The following is a 22,183-nucleotide window of genomic DNA, read 5'->3' as shown; positions in this document are numbered from 1 at the left end:
CTTATTCAAACGTCAATTGTTTAAAGGGTTTAAAAAATTGAAATTAGATTAAAATGGAAGTTAATAAAATTAGAGTATGAACTGAAAGTGTGCAGTTCAATTATGACACCTAAAATCAGAAAGATTGTGAAACCAGGTCAACTGAGCTAAAGAGGAGTGTCACGTGACAGTATGGCTCCTGGTGGATGTCAAAGGTAGGAGCCAAGCCAGTATTGGGCATGTGAGCGGTGGCAACGTTATCCCATCAGTGGAAGCTGTGACTGTAACCCACTTAAAGCAAAGGCCCTCACGCTCTTGTTTTTATTGAATTTCAAGGAAAGTTTTTTTAATAAGAGAGTATTGCATTTTCTTCCTAGTGTTGGAAAAAGGGTAATTGAAAATGAAAATGGGGCAGAGGAAATTTTAATTTTAAGTTATTTAATTAAAAATTTAATGAGCTATAGGCATTCAATTCCATTAACCTTCTTTAACAGTTTAAACAATTAACCTTCATTAATATTAAATATATGAATTTTAAAACAAGGAGTTAATATAATAATTGGCATATTTGTTTCCAAATTTTTACTAATAAAATCTTAGTATAATGATTAACAATTGAAAATATAAAAAGCTATTGGATTAATTTTAAATCTCCATAATCTGATGGTATACTTTTGGTTAAAATTAATTTTATAATTAATTATAATTACAATAAAATTTAAAGGATGAATTTTGTTGCATAAAACAATAATAAATATATAGATTTTTATATTTAATAGTCTATTTTTAAAAGGTTAGTTAAAAGAATATATATTTTATTGAAGAAAAGAAAATTTACAAAAATGATGGGAGCAGCCTTTAGATGTCCAAACATTAGGTGTGACAGACAGTACAGGACACTGGCAACTGGAACCCCCTCCTCCTACAATATAATTTCTCCATAATCTGTACGTTAATTAAGCTTTTTTATGTCTTTGATTGGTCCGTCAAATCCACGCACCAGAATGTGGGAGTGGTTAGATCTAACAAAATCTTATAAAAATGGCGTTGTCAGATTTATCCAACTCAAACACTGGCTCTGCTATGGTTTTCAAGACCGGGATTATTTTTCTCACGCGTTTCTATTTCTCTTTCTCCGACTCTCTTGACTTTCATTCTTCCACCGTCTTCTTCCCTCTTTTAGACTTGCCAAAGCCCAAGCTCCTTCGCTCAGCAAGTAGAAACGTGTGGTGGTAGTCTTGTAGAGAGAGAAAGTCTCTGTTTTTACATATTTTAGAGAGAGAGAGAGAGAGAGAGAGGGAGGGAGGGAGGAGGGGAAGTGGTGTGCTTGGTTTCAATGAAGGGGGAAGGTAAAATGGTGTTTAAGTCTAAGATGAAATGGGTTGGTTTAGTTGGCTTAGTTTTGTCTGCTTTCTCTCTTTTTGTACACTTTCTCCTGGCTAGATTCACTGAGGAAGGCATTGCAGAGTACCAGTCTTCCATCACAATCTTCTCTTGGAGACCCGTATTTGAGAACGCTGAATTATCCAAAACAGTACTTCTAACAATCTCCCTTTTGTTTAATGCATTTGGATTTTGTTGCTGGTTTGGTGGGTTTTCAATTTTTTTTTTTCTTCTGGCTGCTTGTGGGAAAAAACTTTTGATTTTAGCTTTTTTATGAAGCAGTGAGATTCCACTCATAGGAATGTTGGTGTTGGCCTAGTCTTTGGGCTTTCATGGGTTTTGCATGGATCTGAAGTTATTCAATGAAACCCAGATGAATTTACATGTTTATTTTCTTGAATTAGTTAAATTAATGTGTTCGTCTCTCTCTCTCTCTCTCTGTCTCTTTTTTTTTCTTTAGTTTGGATCTGTTTTTGAATTTTGGCAATAATTTTGATTACTCTTATTTCCATTTACGTGCTCAACTTTTTTGCTGGCTACAGTAATGCGTGGACCATGTGCTTTCCGAATTGCAGAACTGTGTCCTTGTGTTCGTAGTCTATTTATGGGAATTAATAGTTTTGCCCTTAATCTGTGGTGCAGAGTCCATTGTACAGAAGACTATGGGGTCCAGTGAGACGTTTTGAATCTCTGCATCCGGATGCAAATCCAAGAGGACATTATGCAGGTTAGCTTTCATGCATGTCTTGGTATACATCTATCTTTTGAAGGAATTTAACGGTTGAGATTTGCAGTTCTAGCACACGTTTTATAGAACTATATTGGTTTCTTGATTATTTGCTCTATGGGGACTTGCTCTGATTAATAATTAAAACGCTTGTTTAAAAAAAAAAAAAAGTTCATTGCTCAGTAGGCACCTGCAAGACGGAAAAAATGCCTTTATTTTTTGATTTAGGGTTGCTTGCTGCTTGATTGATGTGAGTTCTCAGCATTTGCTTGAATACTGTGATTTTGCTTTTTGTCCATCCTTCTCTAATTGTATTGTTGAAGGTTATCTTTGTAGTTCTTAATATGACAAGACATAATTGTCAACTTGAAATAATTCTGCTTGATTTATTTAAAAAGCTTTTTTCTGCGTGGGAAGTATGTAATAATTTTGTACCATTCAAGAAATTAGTCATTTTTTCATTACATGTTTTTGATATATTATCAAAAGGTGCAAGGATCTTTGAATGTGCACTTGACTTCTTATCAACCCAAATGATAAAGTAATGGGTTTATGGTCTTTTCTAGTTATATGTCCCTCAAGTAGCTGCTATCTTTTTAATGCAGTATTTGCTCACCAGCATTTCTCGCTCATTCACATTTGCTATCCTAATACTTTATGCTAAACCATCCAAATTCATCCCTAGACTTACTGAACACCTTATGTACTCTTCCTATTGTATAGTGTAGTGAAGATTAAACAAAAAGTAAAAAAAAATGCAGTAGATGTGTCGATTTCATATCTTTCTAACTTGATTTTCCTGTTGCCTTCCCCAAAAAGGCTGGCAACATTTATAATACCTCCATAATATATATTCTGCAAATGCTTTCTTTTTTTCCCCCATCTTAACTGTTATTTTCATATAGGGATCTCCATTCATTGGTTCAATTGCGTTTGTGAGTTTACCATGCTGTCATGCTCAACCAAAAAGAGAGAGATAGAAGCAAAAATTGCTTTTATATCAGATAGCTGTTCCTACATCTGCATTTGTGTTTTGTTGTAGTGGTGGTTTTGGGGGGGGGGGGGGATGAGAAAAAAATTTGCTGTTTTATATCTTCTTGTTTTTGGATTTTACAAAAAATTGGCGCCTTAGTTCTAATAGTTTTGGTTACTAATACGGATAGTTCTCTCATATAGGTTATTTGTCTGTTTTATTTCCTTGTGCCTGACCTCTTTGCAGTCTGCACCTCGATTTTGCCCTTTGCACCTAGGCCTCTAGGGTCCCTTTGTGCCTTAATATATCATTAGTAATTATGCTGTTGTAGTATCTTACATTGTTTTCAATTGATAATCTCACAAGATAACACCACTTACAAGGATTGTAGGATTTATAACTTTCTACATTTTCTTTTCTGCCTTTCCAAGAAATATAACCATCTATGCTTGCATCAAGAGGATAAGTTATTATATGAAGTTTGCATGCTAGTAGTTTTTGTTTGTTTTAGTTATGATTTATGTTATATTAGCTTCCTAACTTTGATATGCATGTAACAGATCCCATACCCCTATCAAATGGATACATTTTTGTCAGGATACAAGGTGGTTTCCGTGAAATTAGGAACTCGGTGAGGATAGCATCTTCAATTGGAACATTAGACTGATACTAAATTATGAGTTTTATATTCGAAGATATTTAATATCTTAATGATCTCTCAGATATGTGATGTGGTTGTAGTTGCTCGACTTCTTAATGCCACTTTAGTTATTCCTGAGCTCCAATCAACCACAAGCAGTAAAGGAATCAGGTGACTACTTGTTTTTAGGTTCAATGTCAACTTCAATAAATTGTTTGCACAAAATTACAATTATTGCTACTTGTTCATTACCAAGCAACTGATTGATATGTTTGTTTGTTGCAGCTCTGAGTTCAAGAGTTTTGCGTACCTTTACAACGAGGACCAGTTCACTGCAGCTTTGGCAAAAGATATAAAAGTTGTTAAAACCCTTCCAAAAGATCTTAAAGGGGCAAGGAGAAAAAAGGAGATCCCATCATTCAGGGTGTCTCATTCAGCTTCACCATATTTTTATTTGCATCATGTTCTTCCTGTACTTAATAAGCATTCAGTGGTTGAACTGGTGGTTTCTGATGGGGGATGCTTGCAGGTGGGGGCAACACAGACTTGATTGCATGCCTTTGCTTTTGCTTAGTTGTAATTAAGGTTAACTTGATATGCTAGTATGTCAACTTGAATTATGGATCCAATAGAAACCTATGGAACTAGTTATGAGCCTGGAAATGTAGGGTGAAATAATTACCAAAAAAGAAAAATCTGTTTTAAAAAATCTGGTGCTTTTGTAGGCCATGCTCCCACCTCATCTTGAAGAATATCAAAGGCTGAGATGTAGAGTTGCTTATCATGCCTTGCGCTTCCGCGAAGAGGTCCAGGAACTCACAACTAAAATATTGAATAGGTCAATGACTGAACATAAAACATTTTTTCAATTTTCTTTCACATTACTCTTGCTTATTTCCAGAACTGTCTTATCTGTTAGGTTGCGAGCTCCTGGCCGGCCATTTATAGCCTTTGATCCTGGGATGACAAGAGATGCTTTGGCATATTATGGCTGTGCTGAACTCTTCCAGGTACCTTTGCCAAACCCAGATGGAATGCTTGTTGCTTTGATTTATCAAACCTTTTAACTGAAGAGCTTACCTGGTGTTTGATTGTGTCTTGGAGCTCTCCCCAAGGATGTTCACACTGAACTCATTCAGCACAAACGAGCCTGGATGATAAAACGTAGGATCGTCAAGGGAAAGCTATCCGTAAATTCTGTTGAGCAACGCCATAATGGTTCATGTCCATTAATGCCAGAAGAGGTGAGAGCCTAACTGGAACTTAGCGCTTCTTTAGCATGATAACTATGTACACATAAAAACATAAATACTTACATGGATTTTAATCCTCATTGGGATTTTAGGATGAGCTACTTTGTTATTTGATATATGGAGGCTGCTTCCACCACTTAATCAGTGGAGGAAGTAGGGTCGTCTTCAAAATAAACTGAGTATTTCTAAAAAAAGAAGGATCAACATATTTTTGCATGTTGAAATCCATGATTTGGTGATGGGTGAGTTAGTGAGGATCACCCAATATATAAAAATGGTTGTTTGACTGACCTACTTAACCACCAAGCATAAATATCTTTTGAAAGATTGACTAATTAAAGAAATCAATAACCTGGCCTTTCATCTACATCACTTGGTTTTTTACAGGTTGGTATTCTTCTTCGTGCATATGGATACCCATGGGACACAATTATATATGTTTCTGGGGGAGAAGTTTTTGGTGGCCAAAGGACGCTGATTCCTCTTCATGCAATGTTTGAAAATGTTGTTGATAGGACTTCTCTCAGCACTGTATGGGAGCTCAGTAGAATTTACGGTCGCGAGGTTAATCTTGTTGATAAATACCGAAAACCCCCGCCTTCTGCTGTTGAAGAAAAGAAGCTTGAATCATGGAAAACTGCAGGTCCACGTCCTCGTCCACTTCCACCTCCTCCAGCTCGGCCCAAATATCCATATAACATTGAAGGTTGGTGGGGCTGGGTTGCTGAGAGTGATAATGAGCCTGAAAGTACAGTTATTGAGTTGAGGACCAATGCCCATAAATTGTTATGGGATGCAATTGACTATGTAATTTGTGTTGAAGCTGATGTGTTTATTCCTGGATTTGATCATGATGGGAAAGGACACCCAAATTTTGCCAGCTTGGTTATGGGGCATCGGCTCTACCAATCAGCTTCATCTAAAACATTTCGACCAGACAGGTAATAATTGAGCACACAAGTATCTTTACAAAGTACTGTACCATCAATCCTCTTAATGGGAATGCCTGTCCCATTTTCCCTTGCTTTTTTCTAACTTATGTCAAATAAATTGTCTTCTGTTTTGATTTACATGACAAATCGGTGGGTCTTGTATTACTTTCTGGATATATATTGGTCTCATAGCATTTGTGCGAGACAAACTGACAAAGATATATGGAGGTTACATGCATTAATTGCAAGTATCATATAATATATTTTCAAATTTACCTATCATGCAACCTTACCTAGTAATTTCTAGTAAATGACTGTACATCCATCTTCCTTCTTTTTTTTCCTAGTTATATTTGTTAACCTTTGCTGTTCTCTGTAATCGTAGGAAGGAAATTGCCAAACTTTTAGAAGAAACCCGTGAACACCTATATCAAGCGAACCACACCTGGCTGACATCGATACGCAGGCATCTCAGGAGAAGTTTAGTTGATGGAGCTATAGAAGCATCCGCAAAGTTGAAACCATTTTCTTTTCTTTTCCATCCGGTTCCTGAATGTTCTTGCTCAAGATCTAACATTACTGAAACATCTGCACATACTTCAAGACCTTCATCTGATACACAAGTTGACGCTGTTCTTGGAGTTACTCATCACTGCCCTAGATGGATGGATGGTGAAACAATCTCTAGATTAAAGGACAAAGAAACTGAAGAAGTTCTTGATGAAGATGTTTCCTCGTTTGGATTGTTTTTCAAGAATGGTGTTGGAAGTCATGAAAGTGGAGGTGGAGAAATAAACAAAGAGGAAAATCAATTGGAGGACCAAGAAGAACTTGAGGGTGTAGAATAACAAGAGCCAAGCCCCATATGAACTCCAGTAGTGGTCTTTTTGTGTGTAAATGACCTGTTGGTTCCCTTGAATGCCTCTTCTTCATGAAGAAAGAGTTTTACAAGCCAAGTCTGAGGAAGGTTGTGAAAAAAAAAACTTGGCTTCTGCACTGATGCAAGTTTTGGATAGAGTCTCTGGTTGAAGAACTTAACGAAGCAAGCCATTTATATTTAACTCATCTGAAACTATATGCTCGGTAATGATCCTCCCAAACCATTTGCATTAGATGTGCAATTCCGATACAGTTCTTTTTGGGGAAAATGGTTTTTATATATGCAATCCCCGACCAATTTTGATTTAGACTAGCATGCTCCTAATGGTTACAATTTGTAGAGAACTCGCATATTTTACCTTAGGCTGGTAATTATGATTGATGTAACGTAGCCTATCGGAAACATAGCTGTTTGATCCATTGAAGATTATATTAATCGTTCTTTCTTGATTTTATGGCTGGTTTGGTAGGAAGATTCTTGTTATCTATGTGCTACAAGGGACGCTGCTCTTTTGCTTTGGCCTAAACGTCTGCAATATTCTAGCGGTCAGGTTTCTCCCTAGGCTAGAGCAGGCAGTTTCCAAATCTCTGCTTGCCCTTCTTTGCTCTTGATATTGCTAGTAGCAAACTTACTGTAATTGATAAGACCAAGAAAGAAGAAAAGGGAGGAAGAAAGGAATGTTCAATGTCTGATAAAGCCAAATAATTAATTATAAGGTTGGTAAGTGTCTCAGTTCTCTAGCTAGCAGAACAGAAAAGTATTGAGAGATTTCTTTTCCTGCAAGGCTGGGAAGGATGTTTCCAAACAAAAGCATTAAGAGAAACTGCTAAGAAACCTGGGGAATATCAAATATTCAGAAAAAAACGTTATTTCCATCCTGGGATCATAAAAAATGATGACCGAAATCCTGCTAATTTATGCGTGAACACCAAGACAACTTTTGCATACAAATAGCAAGTCCATTGTTCATAGCATGCCACCAATTCATAACCAACAGAATCTGAGCTATACGTTTACGGGGTAGAATTAGACAACCACGTACTTTCCACTTTAAGCATTGCATAGTTCAGTTCAATTTTGATCAAGGAATAGCAATCACTTGAACAAAATGAGCAGAGATAAGAAGTCCAGTTGGTTTGCGCATTTTTCAGGATGGATTTTGTCATGCTTCAACGATGACCCTACAAAAACCAGCGAGCCCAACAGTGCAAGAAGTCCAACGATAACCCTACAAAAACACATATCTCAACAACAACACCACAAAACTAACAAATTTACGCTTAAAATGAAAAAAAAAAAAAAAAAAAAAAAAAAAAAAAAAAAAAAAAAAAAAAAAAAAAGAAAAGAAAAGAGGAAGACTATCAATATCGGGCCTCCTCCCCAAAGGGCAGAGGAGCCCTTCCTTGGACGAAACTTCATCTCGTTCTCTCTCTTTTTTCTTCTTTTCTTTTTAAATATATAAATATATTTTTTAATAAAATATAAATCTATCTTTTTTATTTTAAAAAATAATTAAAATTAGATATATTATTTTTTATTATATTTTACTTCATCAGCATATTAGCCACTGTCAAAATCCAATCACCATTTTGTTTGTCTGAGAACAAAAATATTAGTTTATAGAATATTTATTATTTAATTTTTGAATATTTTTATTATTAATAGGTTAGTATTTTCATTTTAAAAAATTTATTAAAATATTATTATTTTTTTTGCTGTTAATACAATAATTTTTTTTATTTTATTTTATTTATTTTTATAATAAAAAATTAAATTATTATTTTTATTTATTTTTTAAAAAAATAAGAAAAGAAAAACTATTTAGTTGATAAAAAATAATAAATTTTTAAAAATATAGAAATTAATTTATTAATAATCATTAGAAACTAAATAAAAAATTTATTAAGCTTAAAATTATATTTTTTTTATTATTTATTTATTTTTAATAGAAAATAAAAATAAAAATAATTATTTGGTTGATGAAAAAAGAAAACAATTAATTAATTAAATTGAAGTATCCGTTTAGGGCTTCCGCTCTGCACAAGTATACAAAAATTTCCCATAGTCTCTCTCCTCCTCCTTTTGCAGGCTAGTCGGACTTCATAGGAACTTCGTTCCGACCGTGCTCCTCTTCCCATCTCCTCCTTCAAGTACCCTCACTATCTCCCTCCCCCTATGCATCAGGCTTTAGAATATTTGCATAGGTGTGCAGATGTCGTTAAGCTGTTGGTTAATGGTGTAGAGCTTCGTTTCGGTTTGGAGCTCTGGTTTTTGTCGTCTAAAAGTGCTCTTTCTAATTGAAACAGGGAAAATTCTTGCGTAAAAAAATCTAACTCTGTTGAATTATGGTGAAATCCGCCAAGTCTCACCACGACGACGAAGATGAACCTGACGGTTATGACTCCTCTTCCTACAGAGGTACATATATACACAAAATGCTTTTATTTGTTCTTTTGTTTTTTTCCCTGAATTTTGATTTTATTATAGGCGAACTAGCGAAGGTAGATGGTAGTAGCAGCGAACAGAAGCTGAATACGCACAGGTCCAAGCATTCAGAGACAGAGCAGCGTAGAAGGAGCAAGATTAATGAGAGGAAAGCTTATTTTTTTCAATAATTTTATGCGAAAGTAATGCACCAATTGAGGAAATGTGTGGAACACTAAATTTGAGGTTGAATTGCTTTCGTTTATTTGTAGAAAGACTTGAAGTTGGTGATTTCATAGCATTAACATAGATAGTTGTGTAGCAGAGTGAGAAAAAAAGTAATAGAATAAAATGTAGGAGAAAATTTGTGATCAAGTACTTAATACAGTTTTGAAGATTCTATAGATGAAGCAAATTTAATGGATAATGTTTGTTTATCCCTTATTGATAATGTCCAATGAGGACTTGCTAGCGCAGAGGTGTGGAGAAGTGACTGGATTCAAGTAGTGGGGCGAGTAAATAAGAAGAGAAGTATATGAGATAATTGTGGTTCAACGAAACTTTGGCATTTTATGGAATTGGATAGTGAAAGATGCATGCAGGCAACACAACTATTTTGGAACTTGACTAGTATTTATCAAATTTTCCTTTATTTTAATATCATTTGTCAGTAATTGATCACAATTATGGACAATGACATTTGGGTTCTGGTTGTAGGAGACTTGTTCTAATTATCATTGGACCATTGATGCTTTGCTTTGCTTTGTTAAATTCTTCTTGACAATCAGCACCATGGGAGTGGTTTTCTGCTCATGTATGAACAACTGTATTTGTGTGACAGGTTCCAGATTTTGAGAGATCTTATACCTCAAAATGATCAGAAAAGAGATAAGGCTTCGTTCTTGTTGGAGGTGTGTCAATCAATTGTTCTCTTGATTCATCCAAGTCATGTCTTGGTTTTAAAATTCTGTTTCAAACTTTCAATTGAAAAACATTCTTAACCTTTTTTTTCCCTCGAATGGAATGGATAAGCAATTTTTTTGCATAATCATATGCAGGTTATAGAGTACATTCAGTTTTTACAGGAAAAGTTAAAGATGTATGAAGGGTCATACCAAGGTTGGAGTCAAGAGCCTACAAAATTGACACCCTGGGTAAAATATCACTTATAAATCAAGTGGAGTTATGTAATTCTCTGTCTCTGTTTTGCATTTGGAGGATAGAGAGTAAAATTTCTACAAGCACACATGCCCAGGTGCATGAAAGTTTAATGAATTGTGTGCTTGTTCATTATTTCTGAATGATAATTTTGCTACTATTCTTTTTTATCCTTATTTTTTAAAGGAAAAAAAAGGGAAGAAATTGCCTTGATGTACATTATGAGCTTGTATAAGTTTTCAAAAGTTCTATTGATGATAATAACTAATGCACTTTATACTTGAGACAAAATACTACTTCTGTTCTAAAGTTATAATATAGTTGACTGTTAATACACTTTCCGGTAAATGTATTCATAACCATTTATTGCACTTGGAATGTTACTTTTTCCTCAACATGCAAAAATACAATACCAAGAGGGGCATGAAAGACAAAAGTGCCATATTTCCCATGTATTCTTCTAATTGGACTAATATGAGGGAAAAATATATATCAAAATATGTAATATTTGTGGATAAATGTAATAGTTATTTTTTATCATGTCAAGGGACATGTACAATAAAACACAAGAGCAAGCATCAGTGTCCTTTTTCTTTATTGAAGATCTTTTGCATGTGGATCCAAATGTGACTTTTTCAGACATGATTATGAATGTTATTTCTTTTCACAGTTTCCTTTTGTAGGAGTGTTTTTGATGATTTGTCTTCTGTTTGAAACAGAAAAATCACAATCTGCCTGTAGAAGGTTTAATGGATCAGTCTCAAGTATTGAATGGTTCTGCTCATAAGACTACTGCCACGCTCACGAATGTGAATAACTCAATTGAATGTGACCTGGGAACCACTGCAGTTCCATTTAATACGCAAGTGCAGTCAAATATGTTTGCTGCTGTTGGGAGGGCGGGCGTAACTGCTCAGCCTCTGCAGGAGTCTGTTTCAGATGCTGATAATATAGCATACCAACTTCATTCCCAACTGTGGCAGGATCGACCATGTGTTCCTGGGTGTACTGCTCCAGAAAATATATTGAGTGGACAAGGGGAGCCAATGATTGAAAGTGGATTCGTTAGCATCTCAAATGCATATTCTCAAGGGTAAGCAACTGAGCATCTGCACTGACTTTATGGAAAATCTGTTTTTTTGACTGCTGTTCTAGTTGTTAGCCACACCAGTTTCTCGTCCAATAGTTTTGCCGCTGGGTTGTTCATAGAGAGTTAGCATGTCAGCTTATTTGGGGTAAATTATGCCAATGATAACTAAACTTTCTACTATTCTTTTTTGTTTTGGTCATGAAACTTTAGTTTGGCCAATCTTATTACTAAACTTCCTAATTCATTTCAGTCCATCCACCATAATAAGAAATAAACCAAAAATACTGAATTTTGCATGAGCAGTCCATGTCAGATTATGCTTAATAGGCCCACCAATCTTGTGCACTCTCTTAAAAGAAAAATCCTTGAAAGAATGACATGAACAAATTTCCATTATAGTAATTCTTCTGAGTTGTGAGCACTCCTTGGACTAGAGAGAGGACTTAATTTGGCAGGCCCATTGGGATTTGATGTTGATTCAAGGTCAGATTTCCAGTGGTAATTTGGGTTGATTCTGGCTAGGGTAGGTGGATCAAAACGAATTGGGAAGTTTAGTAACAAACAAAAATGAGTGCTAAATTTAGTGACCATTAATATAATTGACAAGAGTATTTTCTATGCTATGGACCTGCCTGTCAAAAGGTTCATACTTGTGGTGGTTGAATATCTGCTAGTTGCTTGTACGTTCAGATTACAAGTTACAGCTAATAAAGTTTGAGGGAAGTGCCCTTGTTCCACAGAGGATCTGAATCCATGCTGTTGAGGATTAGGATTGAGAGGACTTCTGATCTTCTGACTAAGGTTTTACACCTGCAGTCCAGCACTATGATAAAATGGTTTTGGCTTTGTAAGTTTATAACTTCATCTTTGGGAAGCTGACATTTTTATGTCTATTGCATGTGAAGAATGCCAGGAAGTTATTGTTCCAAATTCTATGGCAATTTTTGTTTGATTGTACTTTTAGTGATTGGTGGTACTGTTACCTCTTTTCCTTATTGAGGATTCGTTCACAGCCTATTTGAAAACTAGGTCTTTGCTAGAATTCAATTCAATTGATTTCTTTATTACCAATTTTCATATTTGGGAACCTAATAATTGAAAGAAACAAGTTCTTTTAACTTAAGAGAATTCATTTTAAAAGAAATGAAAAAAATGCTACAAGCAATATGATTGTATGAGTATTCTTTTCTTTCTTGGAAAAGGATGTTATTATGCTATTACAGATTGGAATGGTGGTTTTCAACAGGATATTGGATACTTTGACCCAAGCACTACGGTCTTCAGGTGTGGATTTGACCCAGACAAACATCTCAGTGCAAATTGATGTTGGTAGGCAAGAAAATAGGGGAGCAGGTATTACGGCATCAAGTTCAAAGGTTTGTCCATGATTCTGTGCTAATCATTTAAAGACCTTTGTGTCTGCGACTTCTTAACAGTGATGACTTGATATTTTCTTAGTGCCTATTTTCATGTGGGAATAAAACTTGGCAGTCTAGTGCATTCTTGTATTTTATTCTCTTGCCTCATTATTTTTTTTCCCTTTTTCATTGTTCACATAGGATCAAGAATATCTGTATTGTAACAATCAAGAGATGGAACAAACTGGAGTTGGGATTGATCAGGCTCATAAGAGACAGAGAACAGAAAGAAGCTAGTGTATAATTGTGGTTTAGATTCATCCATTTTATTTCTTCATTGGGTTCCTATTTTGGAAATGATGTGCTTTTTCATGAGGCCCTGTTACACAGATGACCATGTCTAGACCAAGTGTACGTGTCTAATTGGCAATGATGCTTTTTCGCTTTGCCTGGTTGCGCTTGTGCTGGTGGCATCACTTTCTGTTGCGCAGGGAAAAATATTACGGGTTATTTATTCTTTTACTGGTAGCTCTCGTTTCATACAGAGGCTTCCATGTTTATAATTGAGATCTTTCAATGGTTATGTCTAGTGAATTTTTTTGTCCCATCTCTTTGTTTCGGTAGGAATGGCAGTACGGCCTTTTTTTTTTTTTGGGGAGGGGCTGATATATATATAAGTAAAGGTTCATGCATTTTCAGTCGGAGGATTACATTGGTCATCTCACCAAATGCAAGCCGCTATTCATCTGATAAGAAAAGGATAATCTACCCATTTAGACGTCAAATATGCCTGAGCTATAACATTTTAGCACAACTTTTTGTTATAAAAATGGAAATAATTGTCTTGTAAATTCCTTTTTACGGTTGAGCATCAACCTTTTAAATGTGTTGACAGGCTTTTGTAAACCAGCGTGCAATTTACGGCCCAGTTCCAGTTCTTTCTTCCTCACCACTGTGCTTTTGAAAACCCAAAATCAGTTGCTGCCTGATTTTGAGAACAAAATCTTGCTGTAATGATTCATAATTTCATATAGAATTAGTTCAATAAGGCAACTGTTCCAATAAAATTTATCGGCGATTGGCATCTTCTTTTGTCTTTTCTTTTGGCAAATGAAGCTATTTTCCCGAACCCCGAATCCAGACGCATAATGAAGGAGGAATCTTATTGTTAAATCAAGGGGTTCCAATTTTTCTTATAATAAATTAAACTTCTAATTGTTTTATTATATTTGAAGTGTCTAAAGTTCGTCGGAAAATCATCCAATGGTTGAAATGGAGGAGAACGAAAAGTTGAAAATTGAAGGTGTGTATGCATGAGTGCTGATTTTGGGATTTGGGGTTTTTTCAAACAGCTTCCTCTTTTAGCACTTGAACTTCTATACATGTCGAAATGTATGATTTAAGTTAAAGGATCCCATTAAATTATCACTTTCTATTTTATGGTCAATTGAGATAACTTTTATTATTGAAGCATGAATTGGAATCATTAATGGAATAGAGGGTCTCTATTCTCTATCTCAACAAGTGTATTGCTTCACCAACTTCGATTTCTTTTGTGGATAGCTATTAGGTCTTTGGAAAAAAAAAAAAAAAGCAACCCACTTCAAGCACCAGTTTTGTGGATCAAAAGCCAAATTTGATGCATTATTTTTCTAGTTTAATTTATCATCATCACTCAGTAGGTAGCCATCCATGTGTGAGGAAATGATTTCTTGGACCACCCACTAGCACAAAATTCCCCTTCTCTTGAATCAGTAATAAACCCTCTTGGATCAATACTTTAATGCTCTTTACATAATAAAATAAACAATTGTATTTAGTGACAAAATAAATAATGTAGGAAATACATATTCTAAATCTCCTAACCCATCTATAATGATTACGCCATCATGGGAACTCTATAAACCAAACCATTAGCTGGATTAAAGGCATTGAGAACAATGATCAACAAAGGTTGCTTCTCATCTTGATTTATTTTCCTTGAACATCAAATCACATAAGAGGACATGGATAATTATTATTTTTTTTAAAAAAATCTGAAGATCTTCTGGTTGACGGCAACTGCCTGTTTCTGAATATGTCAGGAAAAGATGCTTACTTTGTTGGTTACCATCATGAAACAGATATGATGACGATATTGCCAGGAAGATTCTTAACATTCTTTATTCAACTGGGACAGAGAAGCATAAATTTTTCATTACACGAGGTGCTGAAGAAAAATCGTAACAGTGAGGGAAATGTGGAGAAGGATTACTCACTGCAACCTAAATCTCCCATCTGGGAAATCTTTCTTCTATCCTTCTTTACATACCAGTTAACTGGATTTCAGGCCTCGGCAAGGGCATATTTTCCTACTCTATACACGTTCTGGTTATTAAAAAATAAATAGTCATAAATATTTTGTTGATGCTGCTTGAGAAGATCCAGGCTGACGCCCCAAGTTCTTCTGAGCTCAATTTTCACAAACAGGATTGAAATAATCTGTACGTAAGCCTCCATGCCAAAAATGAGGCCATTTTCCTCTGATAAATACAATAGGCTCCTAGTCGAGGATGATCATCTTGTTGGCGTGACTAGGTTCATGTGCTACTCAATTTTCATCTGACAGTTGCAAACACTCACATGGATTGGCATAGAAATAATCTTCTTCCTTTGGTTTTGCTGGTATGATAACCCGTGTCTTTGGACTCCCCATACGATCAGCATGAACTTCCATCACAGAGGCAGAGAACTCATCCCAACTCAATGATCCCTTGTTATATTCATCTATTAAACCAACTAGAAGTTTTCTGTCCAACAAAGTAGTCTTCTTGAATCCTAAAAATCTGTCATTGAACAAAGGAAACACCATATAAGTTTGACACTTCATTTTTGTAAGAAAATTAGTGCCAAATAATTCTCCAAAGAAATGGGTAAATGATTTTCAACTTTTCAGTTGGTTAGAGGCAGCAATCCTTTGATTTTGCTGATTTTTGCTAAAAAATTCACAGGAAAAATTATGCATTGCAAGATTGGTGAAAAAGAAAATTTATTTGGAAAGCTTGGTTCTTTTTTAATTCCAATAGCACTCAATTCAGATATTAAAAATAAGATCAGTTGGGAGTGGGGAAAAAGAATTAGCAGCGACGCATTACCTGCGATGGCCTTCAACAACTTTAGCCATATTGCCGTAATACGTAGGAACAAATATGTCACCCTCCAGGGAGACGAGATAATCCAATGCTGCCATTTGGGATGAGTGGTTCTGGAAAAACTTCAGATCTGATGGTCCCAGCAGAGTTTCTTTCCTAACCTGCTTCATACTAAGACAATTAGTTCGTCATTTTCACATATAAAATAAGAAGAGAGATTCTTGCTTCATTCTACCCACCAAATTAGGGAATGTTGCTGTCAAACTCTTCATTCTTTTTTTTCCACCATATATTTCTCCGGCAGCAATATAAATTTGAACATTAGGATCAATGCCCAGAGCACTCAACACAAGAGCAGTTTCCTCAGGGGTCAAAGGACACAGACCTTCTTTCCTTTTCATTTCAGAATTTATAACTTTTTCCTTCCACCAGGGGTAAGCATATCTAACAATATGAAATCTGCTATGGTTAATTACATTTCATAAAGACTCAGTTTATTAAAGTAATAAAGAGAAAATTACCTCATTCTTGTCAGTTCCTCAACCTCTTCACTGTTACAACCTCGAGTGCAACCAGAGAAAGCCAACATATCCATTTCATATCTGAGATGAAGGACCAGGAAGGGGCCTTTCTGCCTTAAAAGTTTGACTACCCTTCTACCTAATTGTTCTATCTGTGATGTAAATCTCAGAGCATTAAAATTTACACGGCAGCGCAACTTTTGAATTGCAATAGGTAGCCCGTTGTTAGCAAGACGGGCATCAGTTTTATTCAAATGTACAACTTTATACTTTTGCACCAAAGGTAGAATCTGTTGGCAAACACTTCAGAAAATTAGTCACATTAGTCCAAAAGTACATCATTAAGAAAAGGGAAAGGAAATGATAAAGGTTGCTTTACTATTACAATGAACTAACCTGATGGAGGTAGTAAGATATGTTTGACCAACTAACTGGTGGCAGTGAGTAGAACATTCCCGATTCAACTCGTCTTTTTAGCCTAGGCGGTAGCTCTTTCAATATGCGAACCTCATCTCTCAAGGAATTGATGAAATGATGAACATCAAATATGTCTTGGAACTCACTGCCCATAAAGAACTGATCAGATAAATTGATACTTCTGAATTGGATTGGGGGTAACAATTAAGAAATAAGTTTGAAGAGACGAACAGAGAAACTAGCACACCTTGGATCATTCCAAAATGAGGTTTTATCCAATTCTGGAACAATGAGAGTTACATTTAGATATCTAGCAATAGCAACCATGTCACAAATCTGCATATGATGAGATCCAGAAGTAACAATTAATCAGAAATAAGATACCAGACAAGATAAGAGCACGCATGATAAAAGAAGCTTCATCAGGAAGTGATCAACTCACTGCTGCTCGCATTTGGTTGAGTCCTCCATTGCAGGACACCATAAGATACCCATTATTCTTATAAATCCCTACAAGTAACAATTTACCAGATTAAGAACAGATAAAAACAGAATTTCAGACGTTTTATCAAATAAAAAGGGAACCTATCTAAGAGAACAAATTGAATATGCTCCGTGAAGTGACAGTTAAATCAATAAAGATGCGAAAGAGAAAGAACAGTCTTGTACAAACAAAATGAAAGGGTAATAAAAAAAGAAGTCTGTACTAGAAGATAACTAGCAAGAAAGAAGAAGGAATAAAGAAAATCTTGAACTCACTCTTAGGAGGAAGAACAACTTTGGCGGGAACAGAAGGTAGTTTGAGTTCAGGATGACTAAAACAAGAAGGCCAACCCTTCAACAATCTTGGCCCCCACATTTCTCCGATTGCCATCAGTTGGATCACACAGGTCCATAGCAAGGCGGTTGTGATCGCCCTTAAAATCCACAGCTTCATTGGAGATCTTGAAGCCACTGAGTTCTTCAGCTTGTCAACCTTTCCATCTCCCAAAAGCTTCACTTTCACCTCCCACTCTTTAATAGAGTTCACTGGCTTGTACATTTTTAACATTTCCCCTTCAATTCACCAAACCCACTTAAACAACCCCTTCAAGGACAGATTTAAGATTCAACAGAACATGCCACTTGATCTGTTGTACCAAAATGTAGTGAAGCTTAAAAAGTATTATTTAAAAATGCTATCACTACAGACTACAACGGACAACGAAAATCTTTAAATTTGATTAAAATATAATCAAGAACACCTCGGAACTCAAAAACCTTTCTTGATTCTTTTAACTCTGCAATTAAAAATAATCAAGACACCACCTTCATATTTTAATTTCTTTAATATCTCCAAAATCACCTAATCTTCTCACATTACAACATCACCCCCCCCAAAAAAAGCTAGACAATCTGTAAAGAAAACCCAGCAATGAAATGCAAAATTTTTCGATAAAAATTGACAAAGATCCCAGTTTGAGACTGGATTGGCGTTGGCTATTTATCAGTAAAAACAAGGGGGGGAAAAACTCACTTGTATGGTTATGAGTAATCCTGGAAATAAAAGGTACAGAGAGAGTGGACAGTGGAGCCGGGAGGCTTTATGGGTGCTTCGTTTCCTGAGGAGATGTGGCTGAAAATTTGTCGGAAAATCAAACAGAGGGAGCGAACGTTTTAATAGCAACAGAAGTGTTCCAGAGAAGGAGAGAGAGGGAGAGTGCCCTTCATCAAGGCGTGAGTGCCGTCTGCAATTTTTAATGCCACGTAAAAAATTACAGAAAAAAAAAAATTTTTACCATCAAAACGTGACAAATGGAATTTCTAAAAACGTTTTCTGTTTCTTTATTTTTTTATATTTAAATAATAGTGAAGATGGTTTGGGGGAAACCCAATTGGATTTTTCTAGATTTGGGTTTACTTTTTAAATCATACAGATAATTTCTTTCTTAATAAAATTATTTTATTTTGTTAAAATTCAAAATGTTTTAATTCTTCTTTATATAAAATATTCTTTTTTTATATTACCTAAAGATAAAATAGTAACAAAAGTAAAGTTTTAATATTCATATAATAAAAATTGTTTTAGTGGATAATATGAAAAGTTACCTTCAAATTTAAACCAAGATAACGCTGATTTGAAAATTATTTTAGAAGTCACAATTTTTTTTTTTTTTTTAAATTTGGGTTATTATTATCCGAGTAGGTGAGACATGTGATGATGTGGCATGAGACATGGGACAATTGGGCCCACACAACACCCAATAATCTTTAGAATTTTCGTTGAGGTTGTCATATGATGTGGCATTGAGGAGAAGTTTGAAATGAATGTCACATCTGCAATTTTTGGATTAACCTCTCTGATTTTAACGGACATTCTTCTGAGAGAGAAAAATCTTTTATTATATTTAAGAAAAACTTAAAAATTGAGATTTTATAATTCTCAATACAATTTTAATATTGTTGAATTAAAACCAGATAATTTTAAATTAAATTTCAATTAAAAACTAAAATTACAGAAAATATAATTTCAAAGTGAGTATGAGAGAGAGAGAGGGAAAAATAACATTTACAACTTCCCAATGGCAACTTTCATAGAGATGAAAAGAAGGCATCTTAATGATTTTGAGTCCTAATTAAGGGCAAAATCAATAGCTAATATTAAAGTTTTTAAATCATTTTCCTTAATTTTGATTGGTGGTTAATTCATATTGTATGGTTATAAATTAATTTTGAGTGTGATTGATATGTTAAGGATATCATAACTTTACCTTCCAATGAAAATTTCCCTCTTGTGTTCTCAATTTCACTGTCCATGAAATGAGTACACTACAATTATTTAATTTGTCCTTTTTTCTTTAATTTTTTTTATAATTTGGATTATTATGAATTTGATCACTTTGATTAATGAAGAAGACGAGAGGACTTCTCAAGAAAAAAAAAAAAAGTTTAAGGATGTGGGAATTGCTGCTTTAGTTGTGGAAGAAGCATTCTGTAATTTCACTTAATTGTTTATTACATATCAAGTTGAAAATATGGTTATATGACCTAATTAACTTAAAAAATTACTGAATTGGACTTTACAAATGTGACAAAAAGCCCGTGATTGTCTGATTGATTCTTATCATCCAGATCACCAACTGGATTTTTTCCCAGCACTAATCACGTCAAGTCTTAGTCGATTTAAATAAATAAATAAATACTTATAATAATAAAATACATAAATGTAAAGTTGACATAAAAATTACTAATTGAGAAAAAAAAAATAATAAGAGGGCAAATGATAAGAGGGCTTCTAAAATCCAATGGTGGGAGAAGAAGAAGAAGAAGAAGTAAGCTTTAATATAAGTGATGAATGATTTGAAGCAATGAGTGAAGTGAGAGATAAACAGTAAAGATTTTTTCAGATCTGAAAGTGAAGAAGAGCATAGAGCCTCTCTGCCAATCACTTTAGCTTCTCACATGTGCATTCTGCTCTATTTTTTCACTTTACATAACCGATTAGGAAAGCTTCTTGCTTCCTTGTCAGTAATCTCACGGCCCGTGCCTTTTCCTCTCACCCTCTTTTTTTATTATTATTATTTGTTATTACAATTCAATGAGCATTTATATTTCTGACCTACAAAGGGTCAATCTCATTTCATTGTCTTTAAAATTATTATTTTTTTAAATAAAAATACAAAATTGAGAAATTTTTTTTTTTAAGTAAGGATCCAAAATTGGAGTAAAATATAATATTTTTTAAATTTATTTAGATATACTTACGATCAGATTAAATCTGTCAGTATATTATTTTTAAAATTATAACCATTTTTTCAAAAAAAAAAATTATCCTAAAGCATAGACAAAAATATTAAAAATAAAATAAAATTACACTACCATCTATCCTCCATAATATTCCATAGCAATTTATCTTCATTATCACATGTAACATATTAAAAGAAGAGTACATTGCTTCGCACAAAACATTTATAAGTGAATAAAAAGAAAATTCATTTTTATCCTTAAATTTAGATTTTTTTTCTCAATTTAACTAAAAAATTAAAAATAATTTCTATAATATCAAACCACAATTAAATATTTTATTATTAAAAATTATTATCATAAATTTTCTAAAGAATGGTCTGACCATAAATTAAAAGATTTCAATAAATCGAGTGAAAATTTTATTTTTAGACAAAATTTATCCTTATTCCAAAATTCATGAACTTTATTTCACATGTAAATTTATAGTAAATTTAAATTTCATTTTTTTAAGAATTTTGAGAGAAATTTTTTATTATATTCCAATTGAATTAATCTTTACAAGATTTGAGTATTTATATATAAAAAATTAATTTAAATTAGAAATATTTATAATTAGAATAAAATACCTTAAATCAAGCCTAATTAGGACCCAAAAATTTGAATTCTCATAATTAGGAACTTTCTATATTGATCAACACTCTCTCTCAAGTTAGTGAATAGATATCACACATATCCAACTTGTAAATCAAAATATGATAGGTCTTGTTGCTGACCCCTTTGGTAAACACATAAGCTAGCTGTTGATTAGGAGTTATATGATCTAACCTCAAGATACCATTTATTAAATTCTCTTTAATTAAGTGTCGATTCTCTATGTGTTTCGCTCAGTCATGTTGAACCAGATTGTGAACTATACTGATTGCAGCTTTATTATCATAGTATAAGTGGAGTTTGTCTCTCTCCAATAGTTTCAATTCCTCCAACAATCTCTGCAACTATAGGAGTTCACAAACACCTTGCGTCATTGTTCTATATTCCGCCTAAGCACTTGATCAAGCAACAACACTTTACTTTTTATTTCTCCAAGTGATAAGGTTTCCTCTCACAAGTATACAGTACCCACTAGTCGATCTTCTATCATCAAGGGATTCAGTTCAATTTGCAACTGTGAATGAATTTATGCGAAGATGACTGTGTTTAGAGAATATGAAACTTTTTCTAGGAGCAGACTTCAAACATCGTAAAATGCAAAAAACAGTTTGCATGTGAGACTCACGAGGATTATGCATAAACTGACTGATTAAACTGATAGCATATATTATGTCTGGTTGAGCATGCGAAAAATAAATCAGTCTACCTACCAACATCTGATATTTGTCTATATCTACTGATTCACCAATCCCTAATTGTAGCTTGTGATTATTCTCAATGGGAGTTTCCGCTGGTTTGCAACCTAATATACTAGTTTTTTTTTTTTTTTTTTCTAAAAGATCCAAAATGTATTTTTTCTAAGAAATAAAGATTTTCTTCTTTGACCTGACAACCTCGATTTCCAGAAAATATTACCATTTTCGTAAATTTTTAGTTTCGA

General features: G+C 34.2%; 3 protein-coding genes across 6 annotated transcripts; 2 read left to right on the top strand and 1 right to left on the bottom strand.

Annotated features, from left to right (window-relative positions):
• The first annotated feature begins 1,044 nt into the window (after window positions 1-1,044).
• LOC110609595 (O-fucosyltransferase 27) lies at window positions 1,045-7,221 on the top strand. The gene is made up of 10 exons (XM_021749286.2): window positions 1,045-1,513; window positions 2,005-2,089; window positions 3,623-3,693; window positions 3,785-3,873; window positions 3,988-4,231; window positions 4,428-4,540; window positions 4,622-4,712; window positions 4,818-4,946; window positions 5,343-5,896; window positions 6,273-7,221. The coding sequence occupies exons 1-10, from the start codon at window positions 1,316-1,318 to the stop codon at window positions 6,733-6,735; spliced, it is 2,037 nt and encodes a 678-aa protein (XP_021604978.1). The 5' UTR covers window positions 1,045-1,315; the 3' UTR covers window positions 6,736-7,221.
• Window positions 7,222-8,784: 1,563 nt separating this feature from the next.
• Window positions 8,785-13,402, top strand: LOC110609392 (transcription factor BIM2). 4 transcript variants are annotated; one of them, XM_021748939.2, is made up of 8 exons: window positions 8,788-8,971; window positions 9,074-9,185; window positions 9,255-9,360; window positions 10,033-10,102; window positions 10,250-10,345; window positions 11,069-11,442; window positions 12,686-12,815; window positions 12,999-13,402. In XM_021748939.2, the coding sequence occupies exons 2-8, from the start codon at window positions 9,113-9,115 to the stop codon at window positions 13,092-13,094; spliced, it is 945 nt and encodes a 314-aa protein (XP_021604631.1). In that variant the 5' UTR covers window positions 8,788-8,971; window positions 9,074-9,112; the 3' UTR covers window positions 13,095-13,402. The 4 variants fall into 4 exon arrangements, 3 of the variants coding, with proteins under 3 accessions (XP_021604632.1, XP_021604631.1, XP_043809950.1); XR_006349975.1 differs by having other exon boundaries at window positions 8,785-9,185; window positions 12,663-12,815; XM_043954015.1 differs by lacking the exon at window positions 8,788-8,971 and having other exon boundaries at window positions 9,142-9,185; window positions 9,255-9,437.
• Window positions 13,403-14,934: 1,532 nt separating this feature from the next.
• On the bottom strand, window positions 14,935-18,593 carry LOC110606960 (rhamnogalacturonan I rhamnosyltransferase 1). Its single transcript, XM_021745981.2, has 9 exons — window positions 18,383-18,593; window positions 17,626-17,996; window positions 17,309-17,376; window positions 17,114-17,202; window positions 16,846-17,011; window positions 16,450-16,739; window positions 16,168-16,372; window positions 15,932-16,089; window positions 14,935-15,622 (listed from the first exon to the last, which is right to left on the bottom strand). Exons 2-9 carry the CDS (start codon window positions 17,915-17,917, stop codon window positions 15,388-15,390), a joined length of 1,503 nt encoding a protein of 500 aa, XP_021601673.1. The 5' UTR covers window positions 17,918-17,996; window positions 18,383-18,593; the 3' UTR covers window positions 14,935-15,387.
• Window positions 18,594-22,183: the final 3,590 nt, after the last annotated feature.

The sequence above is a fragment of the Manihot esculenta genome, chromosome 2 (assembly GCF_001659605.2).
Source record: "Manihot esculenta cultivar AM560-2 chromosome 2, M.esculenta_v8, whole genome shotgun sequence".
Classification (NCBI taxonomy): domain Eukaryota; kingdom Viridiplantae; phylum Streptophyta; class Magnoliopsida; order Malpighiales; family Euphorbiaceae; genus Manihot; species Manihot esculenta.
This window is presented reverse-complemented; position numbering and strand designations above follow the sequence as displayed.

What these genes read in the sequence shown, in the direction of transcription:
- LOC110609595 (XM_021749286.2), top strand. Translation starts at nt 1,316, where the DNA reads ATGAAGGGGGAAGGTAAAATGGTGTTTAAGTCTAAGATGAAATGGGTT. An exon ending in ACGCTGAATTATCCAAAACA is followed by an intron (nt 1,514 to 2,004) that starts GTACTTCTAACA and finishes TCTGTGGTGCAG; the next exon opens with AGTCCATTGTACAGAAGACT. An exon ending in GCTGTGCTGAACTCTTCCAG is followed by an intron (nt 4,713 to 4,817) that starts GTACCTTTGCCA and finishes GCTCTCCCCAAG; the next exon opens with GATGTTCACACTGAACTCAT.
- LOC110609392 (XM_021748939.2), top strand. Translation starts at nt 9,113, where the DNA reads ATGGTGAAATCCGCCAAGTCTCACCACGACGACGAAGATGAACCTGAC. An exon ending in TCAAATGCATATTCTCAAGG is followed by an intron (nt 11,443 to 12,685) that starts GTAAGCAACTGA and finishes GGTTTTCAACAG; the next exon opens with GATATTGGATACTTTGACCC. An exon ending in TTACGGCATCAAGTTCAAAG is followed by an intron (nt 12,816 to 12,998) that starts GTTTGTCCATGA and finishes TTGTTCACATAG; the next exon opens with GATCAAGAATATCTGTATTG.
- LOC110606960 (XM_021745981.2), bottom strand. Translation starts at nt 17,917, where the DNA reads ATGTTAAAAATGTACAAGCCAGTGAACTCTATTAAAGAGTGGGAGGTG. An exon ending in TCATTTTGGAATGATCCAAG is followed by an intron (nt 17,012 to 17,113) that starts GTGTGCTAGTTT and finishes CTTTATGGGCAG; the next exon opens with TGAGTTCCAAGACATATTTG. An exon ending in CAGCAACATTCCCTAATTTG is followed by an intron (nt 16,090 to 16,167) that starts GTGGGTAGAATG and finishes AGTATGAAGCAG; the next exon opens with GTTAGGAAAGAAACTCTGCT.